We start from the raw sequence: 19,053 nt of genomic DNA, 5'->3' as shown, positions 1-19,053 counted from the left end.
AATGGTGTTTAGAAGCTTTAGAGAGAGGAAACGACACCTAAAGAGAAGGGACCTAATTCTGCACTAGACAGGATTCAAAACATCATAATGGTGTTTAGAAGCTTTAGAGAGAGGAAACGACACCTAAAGAGAAGGGACCTAATTCTGCACTAGACAGGATTCAAAACATCATATTGGTGTTTAGAAGCTTTAGAGAGAGGAAACGACACCTAAAGAGAAGGGACCTAATTCTGCACTAGACAGGATTCAAAACATCATAATGGTGTTTAGAAGCTTTAGAGAGAGGAATCGACACCTAAAGAGAAGGGACCTAATTCTGCACTAGACAGGATTCAAAACATCATAATGGTGTTTAGAAGCTTTAGAGAGAGGAAACGACACCTAAAGAGAAGGGACCTAATTCTGCACTAGACAGGATTCAAAACATCATAATGGTGTTTAGAAGCTTTAGAGAGAGGAAACGACACCTAAAGAGAAGGGACCTAATTCTGCACTAGACAGGATTCAAAACATCATAATGGTGTTTAGAAGCTTTAGAGAGAGGAAACGACACCTAAAGAGAAGGGACCTAATTCTGCACTAGACAGGATTCAAAACATCATAATGGTGTTTAGAAGCTTTAGAGAGAGGAAACGACACCTAAAGAGAAGGGACCTAATTCTGCACTAGACAGGATTCAAAACATCATAATGGTGTTTAGAAGCTTTAGAGAGAGGAAACGACACCTAAAGAGAAGGGACCTAATTCTGCACTAGACAGGATTCAAAACATCATAATGGTGTTTAGAAGCTTTAGAGAGAGGAATCGACACCTAAAGAGAAGGGACCTAATTCTGCACTAGACAGGATTCAAAACATCATAATGGTGTTTAGAAGCTTTAGAGAGAGGAAACGACACCTAAAGAGAAGGGACCTAATTCTGCACTAGACAGGATTCAAAACATCATAATGGTGTTTAGAAGCTTTAGAGAGAGGAATCGACACCAAAAGAGAAGGGACCTAATTCTGCACTAGACAGGATTCAAAACATAATAATGGTGTTTAGAAGCTTTAGAGAGAGGAATCGACACCAAAAGAGAAGGGACCTAATTCTGCACTAGACAGGATTCAAAACATCATAATGGTGTTTAGAAGCTTTAAAGAGAGAGGAATCGACACCAAAAGAGAAGGGACCTAATTCTGCACTAGACAGGATTCAAAACATCATAATGGTGTTTAGAAGCTTTAAAGAGAGAGGAATCGACACCAAAAGAGAAGGGACCTAATTCTGCACTAGACAGGATTCAAAACATCATAATGGTGTTTAGAAGCTTTAAAGAGAGAGGAATCGACACCTAAAGAGAAGGGACCTAATTCTGCACTAGACAGGATTCAAAACATCATAATGGTGTTTAGAAGCTTTAGAGAGAGGAAACGACACCTAAAGAGAAGGGACCTAATTCTGCACTAGACAGGATTCAAAACATCATAATGGTGTTTAGAAGCTTTAGAGAGAGGAATCGACACCTAAAGAGAAGGGATCTACTGGAATTCTGCACTAATTTAATATTAGTATTAAAAAATGATGTTTTTAACCTTTATTTAACTAGGCAAGTCAGTTAAGAACAAATTCTTATTTACAATGACGGCCTCCACCGGCCAAACCTGGACTACGCTGGGACCATTGTGCGCCGCCATATGCGACTCCCAATCATGGCTGATTGTGATACAGCCTGGATTTGAACCAGGGTGTATGTATTGATGCTTCTAGCACTAAGATGCAGTACCTTAGGCCGCTGTGCCACTCAGGAACCCTACTAGACAGGATTCAAAACATAATAATAGTTTTTAGAAGCATTAGAGAGAGGATATTATACCTAAGGAGAAAGGACCTAATTCTGCACTAGACAGGATTCAAAACATCATAATAGTGTTTTCAATATTTTTTGTTAGTGCTCCCTGTCTCTGGCAAAGTGTTGCATAAACCTTGATTAAGTGGTGTTAAGTCACACCATGTAATGTTTCAGAACATCTCAGGATGAGGTGTTTTAATACTCCAGCAAAGGGAAGGTTTGATCTCGTTGAAGTTGGTGGCAGCTCAGTTGGCAGTCGTTTGGCTGTGACAAAGCACTACTTTTTCACAGCGAACACATAACAGAACAATGAATTGCGTATTACATTTAGCTGTAATTTCTTTGTTTCCAGAGAATATACATAAATATTTACTCACGTATTGAAGCACAGAAGTATGCTAAACTAATTAGAATGAAATGAAATTAAACCACTACAGATTCCAGTGTATATATATGTAGACGCAATTGGGCTTTTATGAAAATATTCCATTATGATGAAAATCTTCTTCGTAGCTGTATAAATGTGGGCATGCATTTTTCTCACACACACACGCGCGCGCACACGTACGTGCACGTGCACGTGCACACACACACACACACACACACTCACACACACACACACACAAACAGAGAGAGCGGAATCAAATCACACAGCGACATTCTGCTACAGCTAAAAGACATCCATTATTCCTGATGCTGTATCTACATAGTACAGAAGAGAACAACTCCCCAATGCTACGACAACTTTAAACTACTTCAGCTTAACTCATGTAGTGGTTAGAAGAGCTGTTTAAGCACAGTGACTGGAGGGAGGGAGGGAGATACAATTGGGGAGCGAGTGATGGGAGAGGGTGAAGCTGAAAGAGAGAGGAGGAGTGGGCAAGAGGAAGACATTGAGGGAGGAAGGCAGAAGTTTAAAGACGCACACCAACTGAGATGAAAGATGCATTCGTCCTCTCTGTGTCATGCATTCATCTGGCTGTTGAAATATTATTAAATAATATTCCCCCATGCACACATCTTGTCAGATTAGAGAAATATTGATGTGGTAAACAGTCCCTCCTTCTCACATTAGAGATAATCCTATAACTGGGTCTCCCCCACCTTCTCACATTAGAGATAATCTTATAACTGGGTCTCCCCCACCTTCTCACATTAGAGATAATCCTATAAATGGGTCTCCACCACCTTCTCACATTAGAGATAATCTTATAACTGGGTCTCCCCCACCTTCTCACATTAGAGATAATCTTATAACTGGGTCTCCCCCACCTTCTCACATTAGAGATAATCCTATAACTGGGTCTCCCCCACCTTCTCACATTAGAGATAATCTTATAACTGGGTCTCCCCCACCTTCTCACATTAGAGATAATCCTATAACTGGGTCTCCCCCACCTTCTCACATTAGAGATAATCCTATAACTGGGTCTCCCCCACCTTCTCACATTAGAGATAATCTTATAACTGGGTCTCCCCCACCTTCTCACATTAGAGATAATCTTATAACTGGGTCTCCCCCACCTTCTCACATTAGAGATAATCCTATAACTGGGTCTCCCCCACCTTCTCACATTAGAGATAATCTTATAACTGGGTCTCCCCCACCTTCTCACATTAGAGATAATCTTATAACTGGGTCTCCCCCCACCTTCTCACATTAGAGATAATCCTATAACTGGGTCTCCCCCACCTTCTCACATTAGAGATAATCTTATAACTGGGTCTCCCCCACCTTCTCACATTAGAGATAATCCTATAACTGGGTCTCCCCCACCTTCTCACATTAGAGATAATCCTATAACTGGGTCTCCCCCACCTTCTCACATTAGAGATAATCTTATAACTGGGTCTCCCCCACCATTCTCTATCCTTCCAATGTTCCCCCTTTCACTGACCCTTCTTTCTCTACCTCTCTCTCTCTCTCTCTCTCTCTCTCTCTCTCTCTTTTTGTCCATCCTCGTTTCACATTTACTCCTTTCCTTCCCTCGTGCCACCTCTCCCGCCTTCCTCTCTCTCTCCTCCCTTTCTCCCCCTCCCTCTTCTCCCCCTCCCTCTCCCCACCAGTAGTCCCTATAAATGGTCATGTTGACCTGAAGACCAGTCTGACCCCTCCTCTGATCACCCACACTGCTGCCACCCCCATGCCCGTTCCCAAGCTGCCCACCGTGGTTGACCCTGCTCTGGGCTGTGAGTCCCGACACGGCAGCAACGTCTCCATGGACCTAGCCTGCTACGACAAGTCTCCGGTTAGTGCATTCTACTAGTACACTATCAATCAACTGGTACTTCCCAGGAACCCATGCATTAGGCTCTGTGCCCCCTCTCTGCCCAGGCCTTGTGTGCACAACAACTAAGACTGTAGATATTCATTCTAACCTGTATGGATGATGTTCAAGAAGACATTTATGATGATTAATATGACCTGTCATCAGCTCAACTCTCTGGCTATTTACTGATGCCAGTTATGACTGGATGCCAGTTGTGACTGATGCCAGTTGTGACTGGATGCCAGTTGTGACTGATGCCAGTTATGACTGATGCCAGTTGTGACTGGATGCCAGTTGTGACTGATGCCAGTTATGACTGATGCCAGTTGTGACTGGATGCCAGTTGTGACTGATGCCAGTTGTGACTGATGCCAGTTGTGACTGGATGCCAGTTGTGACTGATGCCAGTTGTGACTGATACCAGTTGTGACTGGATGCCAGTTGTGACTGATGCCAGTTGTGACTGATGCCTGCTGTGACTGGATGCCAGCTGTGACTGATGCCAGTTGTGACTGATGCCGGTTATGACTAATGCCAGCAACAATAATAAAAACTATAGTAATGACCATTAAGCATTTTTATTATAATTTGTATATATATATATATATTTACCTTTTATTTAACTAGGCAAGTCAATTCAGAACAAATTCTTATTTACAAAGACGGCCTACCAAGAGGCAAAAGGCCTCCTGCTGGGACGGGGGCTGGGATGAAAAAAAAGTAGGAGAAAACACACATCATGACAAGAGAGACACCCCAACACTACGTAAAGAGAGACCTAAGACAACAACACAGCATGACAAGAGAGAAACCCCAACACTACGTAAAGAGAGACCTAAGACAACAACACAGCATGACAAGAGAGAAACCACAACACTACGTAAAGAGAGACCTAAGACAACAACATAGCATGACAAGAGAGAAACCCCAACACTACGTAAAGAGAGACCTAAGACAACAACACAGCATGACAAGAGAGAAACCCCAACACTACGTAAAGAGAGACCTAAGACAACAACATAGCATGACAAGAGAGAAACCCCAACACTACGTAAAGAGAGACCTAAGACAACAACATAGCATGACAAGAGAGAAACCCCAACACTACGTAAAGAGAGACCTAAGACAACAACACAGCATGACAAGAGAGAAACCCCAACACTACGTAAAGAGAGACCTAAAACAACAACATAGCATGACAAGAGAGAAACCCCAACACTACGTAAAGAGAGACCTAAGACAACAACACAGCATGACAAGAGAGAAACCCCAACACTACGTAAAGAGAGACCTAAGACAACAACATAGCATGACAAGAGAGAAACCCCAACACTACGTAAAGAGAGACCTAAGACAACAACACAGCATGACAAGAGAGAAACCCCAACACTACGTAAAGAGAGACCTAAGACAACAACACAGCATGACAAGACAGAAACCCCAAGACTACGTAAAGAGAGCCCTAAGACAACAACACAGCATGACAAGAGAGAAACCACAACACTACGTAAAGAGAGCCCTAAGACAACAACACAGCATGACAAGACAGAAACCACAACACTACATAAAGAGAGACCTAAGACAACAACACAGCATGACATTGAGGAGAATCTGAGGATTAAGACAAAAACCTGTAGTAACAACATCCTAAAATGTAATATTCTTTAGTTTTGTTTTTGGTTACTAACGTTCCCTAAGAGTTACAAATGTTCCCCAAGGGTTACTAACGTTCCCTAAGAGTTACAAATGTTCCCCAAGGGTTACAAACGTTCCCTAGAAAGGGATTTGTTTACTTCATCTGGCTTTCTTTTTGTCGTTCATACCTTCTCTCTTTCTCTCCACCCTCCATCTCTTTCTCTCCAGACCAGTGCCCGTAGCACCTCCCCTTACGCCCCGTGGAGCTCCGCCTCTGGCTGGACCAGCCGTAGATCAAGCTGGAACAGCGTAGGCCGTGCTCCTTCGCTCAAACGAACAAAGCGTCAGTCTGGTGAACGGCGGTCGCTCCTCTCCGGAGAGGGTGGGTCCAGTTCGGAGGATGATGAGGGGGGAGGAGGGGGGACATCGGAGGGAGATGATGTGTCCCTGTGTCGTACCGACTCCATGTCCCAGTCCCAACACCAACACAGGAGGATGGAGTCTGTGGAGACCAGGGAGTCCATAGACCTGGCCCCTGACATACTGCTACAGGTGAACACACACACACACACATTCATGTACAGCTAACCTTACCCTAACCCTAGCTCCTAAACCTAAACCTAACTCCTAACCCTAACCCTAGCTCCTAAACCTAAACCTAACTCCTAACCCTAGCTCCTAAACCGAAACCTAACTCCTAACCCTAACCCTAGCTCCTAAACCTAAATCCTAACCCTAGCTCCTAAACCTAAACCTAACTCCTAACCCTAACCCTAGCTCCTAAACCTAAATCCTAACCCTAACCCTAGCTCCTAAACCTAAACCTAACTCCTAACCCTAACCCTAGCTCCTAAACCTAAACCTAACTCCTAATCCTAACCCTAGCTCCTAAACCTAAACCTAACTCCTAACCCTAGCTCCTAAACCTAAATCCTAACCCTAACCCTAACCCTAGCTCCTAAATCTAAATCCTAACCCTAACCCTAGCTCCAAAACCTAAACCTAACTCCTAACCCTAACCCTAGCTCCTAAACCTAAACCTAACTCCTAACCCTAACCCTAGCTCCTAAACCTAAACCTAACTCCTAACCCTAACCCTAGCTCCTAAACCTAACTCCTAACCCTAACCCTAGCTCCTAAACCTAACTCCTAACCCTAACCCTAACTCCTAAACCTAAACCTAAACCTAACTCCTAACCCTAACCCTAACCCTAGCTCCTAAACCTAAACCTAACTCCTAACCCTAGCTCCTAAACCTAAATCCTAACCCTAACCCTAGCTCCTAAACCTAAATCCTAACCCTAACCCTTAATGTAATTCTGACCCAAACATTCATTCTAACCTTAACCCTAAACCCACTAGAAATAGCAATTGAACTTGAGGGGACTAACAAAATGTCCCCAGTTGGTCAAATTTTAGTTTGTTTACTATTTGTGGGACTTCACAAGAATAGTTAAACACGTCCACACACACACACACACACACACACACACACACACACACACACACACACACACACACACACACACACACACACACACACACACACACACACACACACACACACACACACACACACACCAGGGGATCTATAGACCTGTCCCCCTAAACACTACCCTCATTTTATTGATGGTCCATTTTACGTGATAACGGCAGTTATAGAACCACTTTCTTGAGTGTTTTAAAATGCCTTCAAGTACCTATAAATGACTGTGTTAACCATGGTTGTAAAACTCTAGGTACCCTTCCTGTATCGCTCAGCCAGTATACACAGCTCCAGACCCCCCTCGCTAGGAGGCCTGAGAGCCCCAGAACGCAGTGACTGTAACGGGAAAGGCACTCCGGCCCCTGGGGGGGCCCTGGCCCAGACACAGCTCTCCCTCGAGGACAACACAGAGGATGAAGCGGCAGAGGAGGAGGTTGTGGGTCGTGTCGCCAGGCTGTCACGCTGGCTGGAGAGGAAACAGCCAGAGTGGTGTCGAAAGAGAGATACCTGGTCCCTGTACATATTGCCCCCGGACTCCAGGTGACACACACACACACACACACACACACACACACACACACACACACACACACACACACACACGCGGATCTCATCCCTACTCATTTTTGCATGTCATGCTTCATTCTCCATCTTAAGGTCTCACTCTGTTGATTCTCCATCTTAAGGTCTCACTCTGTTGATTCTCCATCTTAAGGTCTCACTGTTGATTCTCCATCTAAGGTCTCACTCTGTTGAGTCTTCATCTTAAGGTCTCACTCTGTTGATTCTCCATCTTAAGGTCTCACTGTTGATTCTCCATCTAAGGTCTCACTCTGTTGAGTCTCCATCTTAAGGTCTCACTCTGTAGATTCTCCATCTTATGGTCTCACTCTGTTTGGGATATTATCCCTCCCTCCCTCCCTCCCTCCCTCCCTCCCTCCCTCCCTCCCTCCCTCCCTCCCTCCCTCCCTCCCTCCCTCCCTCCCTCCCTCCCTCCCTCCCTCCCTCCCTCCCTCCCTCCCTCCATCCTTTCCTCCATTGCTCCCATTCAGCCTCTGTGGCTTTGAACTGTGTCTGCATGTATGATTCTAGGGCCTGGTGGAGAAGTGTGTTTCAGGTTGGAAAATGTGTTTCACACCTTAGCCCTAGTCAACTAAAGACCAGAGCTTTAGTAATTCCACAACAAAAGCCCACCCATTCTCTACCCTCCCTCTCCTCCTCTCCCCTCTACTTCCACATACTTGTGACTCCTCCTCTTTTCTACTCTTCTCCCCCTGTTCTCCTCTTCTTCTCTCTCCCTCTCCTCCTTTCCTCCTTAAATTCCTTCTGGAGGTGGCTGTCTCACAGTGTTGTGCTGACAGTAGAATCCCTTGATGGCCATGATAGAACCCAGTGTTCTGTCCTAACAGTTTCCATGGTAGAACCCAGTGTTCTGTCCTAACAGTTTCCATGGTAGAACCCAGTGTTCTGTCCTAACAGTTTCCATGGTAGAACCCAGTGTTCCGTCCTAACAGTTCCCATGGTAGAACTCAGACACCCACCTGTTTCTATCAGGAGACAGAGGCTCGGTGGGAAACTGTAGTCACACAGCTGTTCAACATGGACAACGGACCTCCATTCACCACAAGCAGTTAGTTGTCTTTGGTATAGCTACAGTCGTTGGCTAAGGAAGAAACAGGCCTAGCACCCAGGTTGTCAACATTCTGAATGAAAAGCAAAGTTAGTTTCAAAAAAGATAAAAGGTATAATGAAAATGTCCGCGAACATAAACTCATGAATATGCCTACTGTCAAACACTGACAGTCCAAAGAGCACAGATGACCGTAACTGAATCCTCTGGCGAAAGGTCAGGGCTATCATGAAAATATCAGATACATAGATAGATGTCAGATATTTAGATCGATGAATAAAAAGCATCTGATATCTATGATCGAGCACTGAAATAAAGTTATGCAGTCTGTCTGTCTGTCTGTCTGCCTGTCTGCTTGTCTGTCTGTTTGTCTGCCTGTCTGTCTGTCTGCCTGTCTCTGTCTGTCTGTCTGTCTGTCTGTCTGTCTGTTTGTCTGCCTGTCTGCCTGTCTGCTTGTCTGTCTAACTGTCTGCCTGTCTGCTTGTCTGTCTGCCTGTCTGCTTGTCTGTCTAACTGTCTGCCTGTCTGCTTGCCTGTCTGCTTGTCTGTCTAACTGTCTGTCTGTCTGTCTGTCTGTCTGTCTGTCTGTCTGTCTGTCTGTCTGTCTGTCTGTCTGTCTGTCTGTCTGTCTGTCTGTCTGTCTGTCTGTCTGTCTGTCTGTTTGTCTGTTTGTCTGTTTGTCTGCCTGTCTGTCTGTTTGTCTGTCTGTCTGCTTGTCTGTCTAACTGTCTGCCTGTCTGCTTGTCTGTCTGCCTGTCTGCTTGTCTCCCCGTCTCACCCTAACATGAAGGATAAAGTCGACATCCTACCGTGGGAGTGAGCGTGATGTCCCTGGTCCACATAATGAATGCATGATGGATACTTTAACAATGAGAGCTAGCATGCAGAGATGAGAGGATTTAGGTCATCTAGTGTAGATAATGATGTGACTAGTCAAACACACATGCAGACACAAATACTTGTACACACAGACACAAACACACACACACACACTGTCTGTCATCATAATGATTGTTTGCCTGAAGATTAAACAGATCTGAGGGATAGAGCTATTGTTGTGTTCTGGGACAGAGACATAGCTGTTGTTGAGTTCAGGGACAGAGACATAGCTGTTGTTGAGTTCAGGGACAGAGACATAGCTGTTGTTGAGTTCAGGGACAGAGACATAGCTGTTGTTGAGTTCTGGGACAGGGACATAGCCGTTGTTGAGTTCAGGGACAGAGACATAGCTGTTGTTGAGTTCAGGGACAGAGACATAGCTGTTGTTGAGTTCAGGGACAGAGACATAGCTATTGTTGTGTTCTGGGACAGAGACATAACTATTGTTGTGTTCTGGGACAGGGACATAGCTGTTGTTGAGTTCAGGGACAGAGACATAGCTGTTGTTGAGTTCAGGGACAGAGACATAGCTGTTGTTGAGTTCAGGGACAGAGACATAGCTATTGTTGTCTTCTGGGACAGAGACATAGCTGTTGTTGTCTTCTGGGACAGAGACATAGCTATTGTTGTGTTCTGGGACAGAGACATAGCTGTTGTTGAGTTCTGGGACAGAGACATAGCTATTGTTGTCTTCTGGGACAGGGACATAGCTGTTGTTGTCTTCTGGGACAGAGACATAGCTATTGTTGTATTCTGGGACAGAGACATAGCTGTTGTTGTCTTCTGGGACAGAGACATAGCTATTGTTTTGTTCTGGGACAGAGACATAGCTGTTGTTGAGTTCTGGGACAGAGACATAGCTATTGTTGTCTTCTGGGACAGGGACATAGCTGTTGTTGTCTTCTGGGACAGAGACATAGCTATTGTTGTGTTCTGGGACAGAGACATAGCTGTTGTTGAGTTCTGGGACAGAGACATAGCTGTTGTTGTCTTCTGGGACAGAGACATAGCTATTGTTGTGTTCTGGGACAGAGACATAGCTGTTGTTGACTTCTGGGTCAGAGACATAGCTGTTGTTGTGTTCTGGGACAGAGACATAGCTGTTGTTGAGTTCAGGGACAGAGACATAGCTATTGTTGTCTTCTGGGACAGAGACATAGCTGTTGTTGAGTTCTGGGACAGAGACATAGCTATTGTTGTCTTCTGGGACATAGCTGTTGTTGTCTTCTGGGACAGAGACACAGCTATTGTTGTATTCTTGGACAGAGACATAGCTGTTGTTGTCTTCTGGGACAGAGACATAGCTATTGTTGTGTTCTGGGACAGAGACATAGCTGTTGTTGAGTTCTGGGACAGAGACATAGCTATTGTTGTCTTCTGGGACAGGGACATAGCTGTTGTTGTCTTCTGGGACAGAGACATAGCTATTGTTGTGTTCTGGGACAGAGACATAGCTGTTGTTGAGTTCTGGGACAGAGACATAGCTGTTGTTGTCTTCTGGGACAGAGACATAGCTATTGTTGTGTTCTGGGACAGAGACATAGCTGTTGTTGACTTCTGGGTCAGAGACATAGCTGTTGTTGTGTTCTGGGACAGAGACATAGCTGTTGTTGAGTTCAGGGACAGAGACATAGCTATTGTTGTCTTCTGGGACAGAGACATAGCTGTTGTTGTCTTCTGGGACAGAGACATAGCTATTGTTGTGTTCTGGGACAGAGACATAGCTGTTGTTGACTTCTGGGACAGAGACATAGCTATTGTTGTGTTCTGGGACAGAGACATGCCTGTTGTTGTCCTCTGGGACAGAGACATAGCTGTTGTTGTCTTCTGGGACAGAGACATAGCTATTGTTGTGTTCTGGGACAGAGACATAGCTGTTGTTGAGTTCTGGGACAGAGACATAGCTATTGTTGTGTTCTGGGACAGAGACATAGCTGTTGTTGTGTTCTGGGACAGAAACATAGCTGTTGTTGTGTTCTGGGACAGAAACATAGCTGTTGTTGTGTTCTGGGACAGAGACATAGCTGTTGTCATCTTCTGGGACATGGACATAGCTATTGTTGTGTTCTGGGACAGAGACATAGCTGTTGTTGTGTTCTGGGACAGGGACATAGCTGCTGTTGAGTTCAGGGACAGAGACATAGCTATTGTTGTGTTCTGGGACAGAGACATAGCTATTGTTGTGTTCTGGGACAGGGACATAGCTGTTGTTGAGTTCAGGGACAGAGACATAGCTGTTGTTGAGTTCAGGGACAGAGACATAGCTGTTGTTGAGTTCAGGGACAGAGACATAGCTATTGTTGTCTTCTGGGACAGAGACATAGCTGTTGTTGTCTTCTGGGACAGAGACATAGCTATTGTAGTGTTCTGGGACAGAGACATAGCTGTTGTTGAGTTCTGGGACAGAGACATAGCTATTGTTGTCTTCTGGGACAGGGACATAGCTGTTGTTGTGTTCTGGGACAGGGACATAGCTGTTGTTGTCTTCTGGGACAGAGACATAGCTATTGTTGTGTTCTGGGACAGGGACATAGCTATTGTTGTCTTCTGGGACAGGGACATAGCTGTTGTTGTGTTCTGGGACAGAGACATAGCTATTGTTGTGTTCTGGGACAGAGACATAGCTATTGTTGTGTTCTGGGACAGAGACATAGCTATTGTTGTCTTCTGGGACAGGGACATAGCTGTTGTTGTGTTCTGGGACAGGGACATAGCTGTTGTTGTCTTCTGTACATTATGAAAGAAAAAGGAAACCACACACTGCTCTAGATAGTATCACTGATATTTAATAAGGTTACATATCGGCCTCACGGCCTTCGTCAGAGCTTTTGTGAATTTTTTTATATTAGCACCCTTATGTGGACCTCGCCCCTCCCACAGCCGTTCCACACATCGAAAAGGGTTGGAGGCGAAGGAAAACAAATAAGTGCTGCCAAATATAACAACATGCATTTCATAAATATTTAAATAAAGTGTGTAAATAAGACATATGAAACACGTCTGTAAAACCACAATGAGGACATGGCAAGTTGTCATTAATCATTGGGTACATCGTATGAAAAACTTCAGAGTAATCTTAAATAGGGACATAATTCATGTTCAAATTCACAACATAACATACATAGGCATTTCATCATTAAGTCCTTTAGGAAATAATATCTGGAGGGTGAAAACAAAAAGAATGCTCAGATGTGCGAGTGCCTTCTGAATTTTGAACTACTTTACAATATGACAGACAGGATCCGTCAGAGTGGGTTCTCTTCTGTACATTATGACAGACAGGATCCGTCAGAGTGGGTTCTCTTCTGTACATTATGACAGACAGGATCCGTCAGAGGGGGTTCTCTTCTGTACATTATGACAGACAGGATCCGTCAGAGTGGGTTCTCTTCTGTACATTATGACAGACAGGATCCGTCAGAGTGGGTTCTCTTCTGTACATTATGACAGACAGGATCTGTCAGAGTGGGTTCTCTTCTGTACATCATGACAGACAGGATCCGTCAGAGTGGGTTCTCTTCTCTATATTATGACAGACAGGATCCGTCAGAGTGGGTTCTCTTCTGTACATTATGACAGACAGGATCCGTCAGAGGGGGTTCTCTTCTCTATATATGACAGACAGAATCCGTCAGAGTGGGTTCTCTTCTGTACATTATGACAGACAGGATCCATCAGAGTGGGTTCTCTTCTGTACATTATGACAGACAGGATCCGTCAGAGTGGGTTCTCTTCTGTACATTATGACAGACAGGATCCGTCAGAGTGGGTTCTCTTCTGTACATTATGACAGACAGGATCCGTCAGAGTGGGTTCTCTTCTGTACATTATGACAGACAGGATCCGTCAGAGTGGGTTCTCTTCTGTACATTATGACAGACAGGATCCGTCAGAGTGAGCTCTCTTCTGTACATTATGACAGACAGGATCCGTCAGAGTGGGTTCTCTTCTGTACATTATGACAGACAGGATCCGTCAGAGTGGGTTCTCTTCTGTACATTATGACAGACAGGATCCGTCAGAGTGGGTTCTCTTCTGTACATTATGACAGAGAGGATCCGTCAGAGTGGGTTCTCTTCTGTACATTATGACAGACAGGATCCGTCAGAGTGGGTTCTCTTCTGTACATTATGACAGAGAGGATCCGTCCGAGTGAGTTCTCTTCTGTACATTATGACAGACAGGATCCGTCAGAGTGGGTTCTCTTCTGTACATTATGACAGACAGGATCCGTCAGAGTGGGTTCTCTTCTGTACATTATGACAGACAGGATCCGTCAGAGGGGGTTCTCTTCTGTACATTATGACAGACAGGATCCGTCCGAGTGAGTTCTCTTCTGTACATTATGACAGACAGGATCCGTCAGAGTGGGTTCTCTTCTGTACATTATGACAGACAGGATCCGTCCGAGTGAGTTCTCTTCTGTACATTATGACAGACAGGATCCGTCAGAGTGGGTTCTCTTCTGTACATTATGACAGACAGGATCCGTCAGAGGGGGTTCTCTTCTGTACATTATGACAGACAGGATCCGTCCGAGTGAGTTCTCTTCTGTACATTATGACAGACAGGATCCGTCAGAGTGGGTTCTCTTCTGTACATTATGACAGACAGGATCCGTCAGAGTGGGTTCTCTTCTGTACATTATGACAGACAGGATCCGTCAGAGTGGGTTCTCTTCTGTACATTATGACAGACAGGATCCGTCAGAGTGGGTTCTCTTCTGTACATTATGACAGACAGGATCCGTCCGAGTGAGTTCTCTTCTGTACATTATGACAGACAGGATCCGTCAGAGTGGGTTCTCTTCTGTACATTATGACAGACAGGATCCGTCAGAGTGGGTTCTCTTCTGTACATTATGACAGACAGGATCCGTCAGAGTGGGTTCTATGTTTTGCTTGTTTCTGTTTCTGTTCCAGCAGCTGAGACTTTATTGCCAGTTATTCAGTTGAACTACTGTGTATGTGAGAAGGGAATGTATGTGGTCCCGACATCATCACTTCTGAGTGAGCGATATTGTTAACGTGCAATATGCTTTATTCATTTAGACCACAACTGTGTTCATCAGATCATACTACAGTCTGGAATGTTGTACTTTATATTATAGACATATCTCATCATCATGTGTTTTCCAATTAAATAAAAGTTTATTTTAAGAATGACGTGGTGTCTCTGTGTGTGTGTCTGTGTGTGTGTGTGTGTGTGTGTGTGTGTGTGTGTGTCTGTGTGTTTTCCAGGTTTCGAATGGCGTGCAACAAGATAATATCCCACAAGATGTTTGACCACATCGTTCTGGTCATCATCTTCCTCAACTGCATCACCATCGCCATGGAGAGGCCTAGAATAGAGGCATATAGCGTGGTGAGTGACACACACACGCGCACACTAACACACACACACACACACAACTGTAATCAGTGGAAAACATAAAGATGCACATATATTTCTCATTGGTGCTCTCGCTGTAATTCCAAGCCCCTGTAATGAGGTGATTATTGAAATGAGATTAAATTGCCTGTCAGAGATCTCCCCACCATGGCTAGCTAGCAGGCCAAACACAGACACACACACACACACCTGATGTTATTGTGCCTCCATCCCAATGGCCTGGGTTATTGCTGAATCTGATTGGTTTTTATCTGGTGTGTATATACTGTTGGTGGTTTAGAATGAATGGCTTTGATTGTGAGTTACATTCGCTAGAGATTTAGTCAATGTTTTATTACGAACAAAGGCAGTTTCAGGTATTGCTTTTGCTGCATGCTTACTTACTCATGTACAGTAGCCTTCCACAGCCTCTTTTTGCTGCATGCTTACTTACTCATGTACAGTAGCCTTCCACAGCCTCTTTTTGCAATTTCACTTGTCTGTAAAGTGATGGGAGTAAGACCGTGACCATTTACTCTGACGTAGGTAACCTACTTGTTTTCTAAAAAGGCTTGATTGGGAGCTGCGTTTGCTAGAGATTTTTCTGTCATTATAGATTACTAGTAAATACTGTGGAGTTTATTGATTTTGCTGCGTATGTAGAGTGGGGTCCGAAAATGAAATAAATAATTAAAACACTGAGCTATATTTCTTCTTTAAAATATTGCGATATTATACTATTTTATTATAATACAAATTCTCACAGAAAGAGATTTTGTTTAACAAGTAATATAATGATTGACCCCTCTGTTTTCAATATCTTTCAAATACCTCACCTTGCAAAGATAACGAGACTGAGCCTTCTTCTAAAATATTGAGATTGGAGATTGGGAGTGATCTAAGACCATTCCTCCATACAGAATCGTTCCAGGTCTGTGCTTATGGAGCAGCAGGAAGCCTAGTGGTTAGAGAGTTGGACTAGTAACCGCCGAAAGGTTGCAAGTTCAAATCCCTGAGCTGACAAGGTAAAAATCTGTCGTTCTGCCCCTGAACAAGGCAGTTAACTCACTGTTCCCAGGCCGTCATTGAAAATAAGAATTTGTTTTTAACTGACTTGCCTAGTTAAATAAAGATAAAATATTGACTAACCTCTTCAATTCGAACTGAGGTGGCCTTTGCAAAATGTTGATTTTGAGGCCAATTCATATTTCTTTGTAGATATTGATGTGTTTGGGGTTATTATCTTACTAAAAGTTCCACTTGCAGCCACGTTTCAGCCTCCTGGCAGAAGCAACCAGGTGTTTGGGTAAAATATCCTGGTACTGGGTAAGGTTAATGATGCCGTTGACCTTAACAACGGCCCCAAGAGCAGTGGAAACGAAATAGCCTCATAACATCACCGATCCACCACCATATTTTACAGTAGGTATGGGGTTCTTTTCTGGTTATGCGTTCTCATTTTGACGCCAAACCCACCACTGATTCACTTGGCTCTATTTTTCATGTCATCTGATCAAAGTACCAGTTTCAATCCAAGTGCCAATACCGTATAGTAAACTCCCGGCGTTTCCGTTTGTTGGATGACAAGAAAATAGCACTCTTTGACCAGCGCTCTTTGACCAGCGCTCTTTGACCAGCGCTCTTTGACCAGCGCTCTTTGACCACGAGCACCAGTAGTGGATTTTGCTTCGAACTAAGAATGCATGAAAACCATTGAAAACCTCTGGTTTGAAGTGAAGAAGGCAATCCATGGACGCAGATGAAGGATATTAAGGATCTAAAAGGATTCTGTATGGATGAATGGTCTACGATCCCTCCCAATGTGTTTGCCAACTCATAAAACATTTTAGAGAAAAAGCTCAGTGCTGTTATCCTATTGAAAGGTGTTGAAAACAGGGGTGTCAATCATTTGGACCCCTACCTTTTTGAGAGAAGAAATATATGACTTGTTATATATTGCATTAGTATAAAATAAAAGAATTGTCCTTTTTTTTGTCCATCGAATATGGCTCTGTATTTCAAGTCTTATTTTAAACAGTCATTTTTGCTTCATCAAGGGTGTCAATCATTTTAGACCACACTGTGTATACTTCCACAGGATCTTATTTGACCTGTCCCATTTACACAGCAGTAAACAGCTACGTGTTTCTCTTATGCATTTGACCTGTCCCATTTACACAGCAGTAAACAGCTATGTGTTTCTCTTATGCATTTGCAGAACAATACATTTCTCCTTTGGTAATGATCACATTTAGTGTGGAATGTTGGGTGAATAATCGATTTACTGTCTCAAAAGTGATTCTCCAGCTTGGCACCACGTATCACAATTTGGTTGTCAGGCTTTTGATGTTTTAACACCACCCCAAACAACATCTGCTTAGTTACTGGTCTTTGGATCATGAAAAGAATTCATGTTACAACAGACATTTATTCAATGTTTCATCTTTAGGGGTTATTATGAGGTTGACTGGGCTGGAAAATAATGAATAATGTTGACAGTTGTTTTTTCATAAGTTATTGTATGTTGAGGGATGTAAAATAGGAAAGGAGAGAAGAGGAGAAGGAAAGGAAAGGAAGGATAGGATGAGAGAGGTGAAAGAAGGAGAGGACGAGAGAGGAGAAAGAAGGAGAGGACGAGAGAGGAGAAAGAAGGAGAGGACGAGAGGAGAAAGAAGGAGAGGAGAAAGAAGGAGAGGAGAAAGAAGGAGAGGACAAGAGAGGAGAAAGGAGAGAACAAGAGAGGAGAAAGGAGAGAACAAGAGAGGAGAAAACAAGAGAGGAGAAAGGAGAGGACAGGAGAGGACGAGAGAGGAAGGAAAGGATGAGAGAGGAAGGAGAGGACGAGAGAGGAAAGGAGAGGGCGAGAGAGGAAGGAGAGGACAGGAGAGGATGAGAGAAAGGAGTGGATTTTTTATTTAACCTTTATTTAACCAGGCAAGTCAGTTAAGAACAAATTCTTATTTTCAATGACGGCCTAGGAACAGTGGGTTAACTGCCTGTTCAGGGGCAGAACGACAGATTTGTACCTTGTCAGCTCGGGGGTTTGAACTTGCAACCTTCCGGTTACTAGTCCAACGCTCTAACCACTAGGCTACCCTGCCGCCCCATGAGAGAGGAAGGCGAGGATGAGAGAGGAAACGAGAGAACGAGAGGAAGGAGAGCATGAGAGAGGAAGGAGTGGATGAGAGAGGAAAGGAGAGGACGAGAGAGGAAGGAGAGGACGAGAGAGGAAAAGAGAGGAGAGGAAAGGAGAGGATAGGAGAAGATGAGAGAGGAAACGAGAGGACGAGAGGAAGGTGAGAATGAGAGAGGAAGGAGAGGACGAGAGGAAGGAGTGGATGAGAGAGGAAGATGAGGATCAGAGAGGGAGGAGAGGACGAGAGGAAGGACTGGATGAGAGAGGAAGATGAGGATGAGAGCGGAAGGAGAGGACGAGAGGAAGGTGAGGATGAGAGGAAGGAGAGGACGAGAGGAAGGAGTGGATGAGAGAGGAAGATGAGGATGAGAGAGGAAGGAGAGGACGAGAGGAAGGAGAGGACTAGAGGAAGGTGAGGATGAGAGAGGAAGATGAGGATGAGAGAGGAAGGAGAGGACGAGAGGAAGGAGAGGATGAGAGAGGAAGGAGAGGACGAGAGGAAGGAGTGGATTTGAGAGGAAGATGAGGATGAGAGAGGAAGTAGAGGACGAGAGGAAGGAGTGGAGGAGAGAGGAAGGTGAGGATGAGAGAGGAAGGAGTGGAGGAGAGAGGAAGGTGAGGATGAGAGAGGAAGGAGTGGAGGAGAGAGGAAAGGACATGAGATCTAAACTAACCGTATAAGGAAGTCACTTGGCGACAGGCAACAAGCCTCAGCAGAAGATGGAGGGATGAGACATACTAGATGAGTGGAGGGATAGAGATGTTTTACTCTGTGTCTGTCACTGTCTTACTGAATCTCCTCTCCTTCTATTTCTA

The 19,053-nt window shown here is 44.3% G+C and overlaps 1 protein-coding gene across 1 annotated transcript in view; it reads left to right on the top strand.

Annotated features, from left to right (window-relative positions):
* The window catches only part of LOC109866076 (voltage-dependent T-type calcium channel subunit alpha-1G-like), a 190,771-nt gene that overhangs the window by 134,262 nt on the left and 37,456 nt on the right, over positions 1 to 19,053 (top strand). The window contains exons 14-17 of the mRNA XM_031799296.1: positions 3,899 to 4,080; positions 5,965 to 6,288; positions 7,476 to 7,762; positions 14,972 to 15,095. Of these exons, the coding sequence (XP_031655156.1) occupies positions 3,899 to 4,080; positions 5,965 to 6,288; positions 7,476 to 7,762; positions 14,972 to 15,095 (917 nt within the window). The remainder of the gene's footprint in view (positions 1 to 3,898; positions 4,081 to 5,964; positions 6,289 to 7,475; positions 7,763 to 14,971; positions 15,096 to 19,053) is intronic.

This window comes from Oncorhynchus kisutch, linkage group LG20 (genome assembly GCF_002021735.2).
Source record: "Oncorhynchus kisutch isolate 150728-3 linkage group LG20, Okis_V2, whole genome shotgun sequence".
Classification (NCBI taxonomy): Eukaryota; Metazoa; Chordata; class Actinopteri; order Salmoniformes; family Salmonidae; genus Oncorhynchus; species Oncorhynchus kisutch.
This window is presented reverse-complemented; position numbering and strand designations above follow the sequence as displayed.